The sequence below is a fragment of the Herpailurus yagouaroundi genome, unplaced genomic scaffold, assembly GCF_014898765.1.
Source record: "Herpailurus yagouaroundi ecotype Mexico unplaced genomic scaffold, PumYag 187, whole genome shotgun sequence".
Taxonomy (NCBI): Eukaryota; Metazoa; Chordata; class Mammalia; order Carnivora; family Felidae; genus Herpailurus; species Herpailurus yagouaroundi.
In genome coordinates this window covers 3,036,653-3,040,363 of record NW_024412418.1, presented here as the reverse complement: position 1 = coordinate 3,040,363, position 3,711 = coordinate 3,036,653, and the positions used below count along the sequence as shown (strand labels likewise).

At 43.1% G+C, this 3,711-nt stretch overlaps 1 protein-coding gene across 1 annotated transcript in view; it reads left to right on the top strand.

Moving 5' to 3' along the window:
* LOC121043778 (olfactory receptor 9Q2-like) overlaps positions 1-859 on the top strand; it is a 1,198-nt gene extending 339 nt beyond the window's left edge. Inside the window, exon 1 of the mRNA XM_040495776.1 lies at positions 1-859. This exon is cut by the window's left edge and continues 339 nt beyond it. Within this exon, the coding sequence (XP_040351710.1) occupies positions 1-513 (513 nt within the window). The 3' untranslated portion in view covers positions 514-859.
* The last annotated feature ends 2,852 nt before the right edge of the window (positions 860-3,711 follow it).

The window sequence follows — 3,711 nt, the reverse complement described above, 5'->3', positions numbered from 1 at the left end:
CTGGCTGCAGCTTATGCGGCTGGTTTCTCCAGTGCCTTTGTTCGGACGGTCACAGCCTTCACCCTCTCCTTCTGTGGAACCAATGAGATAGACTTTATTTTCTGTGATCTCCCTCCCCTGTTAAAGCTGACCTGTGGGGACAGCTACACCCAGGAGGTGGTCATTATTGTGTTTGCCATTTTTGTCATGCCTCTTTGTGTATTGGTGATCTTGGTGTCCTACGTGTTTATCATCGTGGCCATCATGAGGATCCGCTCCGCGGGGGGCCGGGCCAAGACCTTCTCCACGTGTGCCTCCCACCTCACGGCCGTGTCACTCTTCTTCGGCACTCTCATCTTCATGTACCTCCGAGGCAACTCGGGCCAGTCCTCGGAGGAGGACCGAGCGGTGTCAGTGCTCTACACAGTGGTGACCCCCATGCTGAACCCTTTCATCTATAGCTTGAGGAATAAGGAGGTAAAGGAGGCGGTTGTGAAAGCCCTGAGCAGGTCAAAGTCTTGTGGAAGGCCCTAGAGGGACTCTTGCCAAGTACATCATTCCTTAGTTTCCCTGTCCTTTCTGTCTATCCTCAACTTCCACCAACTGGGGAGACTTTCCCAGACAACCCTACTTCGAATTGCACCCGAACTTCCCACCTCCACTTTCAGATTGGTTATTCTATGTCATACTTGTCACCATCCGATGCCCGATGTGCTACATATGTGATATTGTCTAATTCTCACAAACTAAAAGGTAAACTACACGAGAGGAGGCGTTTTTATCTGTGAAATCCACTTCTGTGCGGTCAGTGCCTCGCCAAGCACCTAGCAAATCAAAAACACCCAACAAGTATTTGTCGAATAAACATATTCATCTCTGGTTCCAGTGTCTACCTTTCGGTTCCAACTTCCTCGTCCTCAGTTTTTTTTTGTTTTGTTTTTTTTGTTTTGTTTTTTTTTTTATATCTGCCAAGTGGGTTGACCTACTTTATAGGACTTATCAGTCTTTGTTTTTTTTTTTTTTTTTTTTTTTTGTACAAGTCACTTACATTTTGCAGGGTGGGGTAAAGCAACTGCACAGAGTGCATATTGGGGCCTGTTTTTCCAATATTAACTGCCGGGTAAATGTTCCCCTGACAGATCAGTTTCTGTGGCAGGAACAGAAGCAAGCGTGTTGTAGAAGGAGCTCCGGATTTGGCATCAAAGCATCCAGGCGGTCACTTCTTAGCTGTATGGCTTCAGATTAGTTAAGGTTTGTCAGTCTGTTTTCTCAACTGTGAAATAAAACTTATTGAGCATTTACCCTCAGCCAGGTTTTGTGTGTATCACATTTATTCTCACGACAACTCTGTACATGTGGAGAAACAGAAGGTGCTGGGTGAAGTTCTATAAACGTTAATTAATTTGATTATGGTGATTGTCCCAGGGTCTGCAGCCCAATGAGCACCAGTGGGCAGAAAGACCCATAGCTGATCGGTGGGCCTTTTCATTTTAGAACTGTCTGGAACAGTGTCTTCTGGGCTGACATTAGCCTTGGGTCCAGACACCTGCAGACGTGGAGTTCACTAAAAATTTTTTAACTCAACTCTTGAAGTAATATACGCTTAAATACACACTTAAATTAATTCGAGGCACCAGGCTAAAGGCTTTACACGAATGATTTACTTTAGTCCCAGCAACTTGAGTGGAAAGAAATTCTGGTTGACCTCATTTTGCAAAAGGAAGATATTAGACCCACAGAGGTGATATGACTTGTCCAAGTTCTGCAGCAAGAAAGTTGCAGAACAGGGAGCACCTGATCCCAAGCCTCTCTCACTCGAAAAGGTCTGCTTACAAATGCCACCCCCCCTGTGTATTTCCCCCTGTCTCCTTCCCAGGCCCCAAGTCTCAGATGCAAATCATTTCAGAAGCGTCTGGGTTTTAGTTGATTCCTCCAATAGGCAGTTCATCAGTACGGTGCCTCTAGGCAGTCACCAACCTTGCCTTTGTGTTTTCCTGTTCAATTTCAGTGATTGCCTAGGAATTCAAGGTTCCTTTCCAAACACCGATCATTGTTTTCTTACCATTTAATAGCATTTAATATATAATTGTTTTGTTCTATCATCTACATCTATTTAATCTATCTACCTATCTATCCATCTATTATCTAAGTATCTATGTATCTATAATCTATCTACATATCTGTTATCTATCCATCCATGTATCATCGATCTATCCATTATCTATCTATTATCATCTATCAAATATGATCTCTGTTTCTAGGAGTTTGTTTTTTTAGATTCCACATACAAATGAGTTCATACAGTATTTGTCTTTCTCTGTCTGCCTTATTTCCTTTCCAGTGCAATGTTTAATAGAAGTAATGAGGGGCGCCTGGGTGGCTCAGTCGGTTAAGCGTCCGACTTCAGCCAGGTCACGATCTCGCGGTCCGTGAGTTCGAGCCCCGCGTCAGGCTCTGGGCTGATGGCTCAGAGCCTGGAGCCTGCTTCCGATTCTGTGTCTCCCTCTCTCTCTGCCCCTCCCCTGTTCATGCTCTGTCTTTCTCTGTCTCAAAAATATATAAAAACCTTAAAAAAAAATTAAAAAAAAATAGAAGTAATGACAGTGTACGTTCCTGTCCTGTTCTTGATCAGAAGAAACTTATTCTTTCATCAGTCACTGTGTGGGTTTTTCATAGATGCCCTTTATTAGCTTATGGGAGTTCCCTTTGATTCCTAGTTTGTTGAGAGGTTTTTTTTTTTTTAATTTTTAAGTTAAAAAATTTTTTTAAATGTTTATTTACTTTTGAGGGGGCGCAAGCCAGGGAGGGGTGGAGAGAGGAGACAGTGGATCTGAAGCAGGCTCTGCGCTGACAGACTGACAGCAGCAAGCCCGATGTGGCGCTCGAACTTCCGAACCGAGAGATCGTGACCTGAGCCAAAGTCAGATGCTCAACCAACTGAGCCACCCAGGTGCCCTAAGAGTTTTTTTGTTTTGTTTTGTTTTGTTTTTTTAATCAGGAATGGATTTTGGATTTTGTGAGAATATTTTTCTGTATCCACTAGGATGATCATATAGTTTTATTTTGTGCTTATTAATATGGTGGATTACATTGATTGCTTTTGGACTGTTAGATAATTCTTGTATCTTTCGGATAAACTGTTCTCGATTACAGTAAAGTATTGCTTGTATTATCAAAAAAAGTAGAAGATGCTCCTCAGTATTCTTGCTTGGTTAAAAAGATCACAGATGGTATTGCCTAAAGCCATATGCCAGTTTTAAAAGGAGACTGTAGTTCTGAGTCATCTAAATACCTCTATTAAAAGGAGAATAGAGAGTAGCATAAGCAATGGAAGGAAAAGGGAGCAAAGAAGAAATTTGAGATGTTTTCATCTTCTGGGAAACATGTTCTGCAGGAGACAGTTTCCATGTGGGCTGAACTCTGAGGACACGGGACCAGTGAAGAGGTCGCTGGGGATGATGTCTGCCTGGGTTGACACGAGCAGATCACAAGGGAAGATCAAAGGGCTGACAGCTGGCCTCCCGTGGTATTTGAAACAGTCGATCCCTCTTTTCTCCTGGAAGAATTTTCACTCTCTTCCTCAGGAGTCCTGACACTACTTTATTCCGGTTTCCTACCTCCCTGGTTCTTGCTCCTCTGACTTCTTTGCTGGGTCCTTATTTCTAAATGTTAGAGTCCACACAGGGTTTGGTCATAGGTCTTTCTCTCTTTCTGTAGTTACCCCTTAGGTAA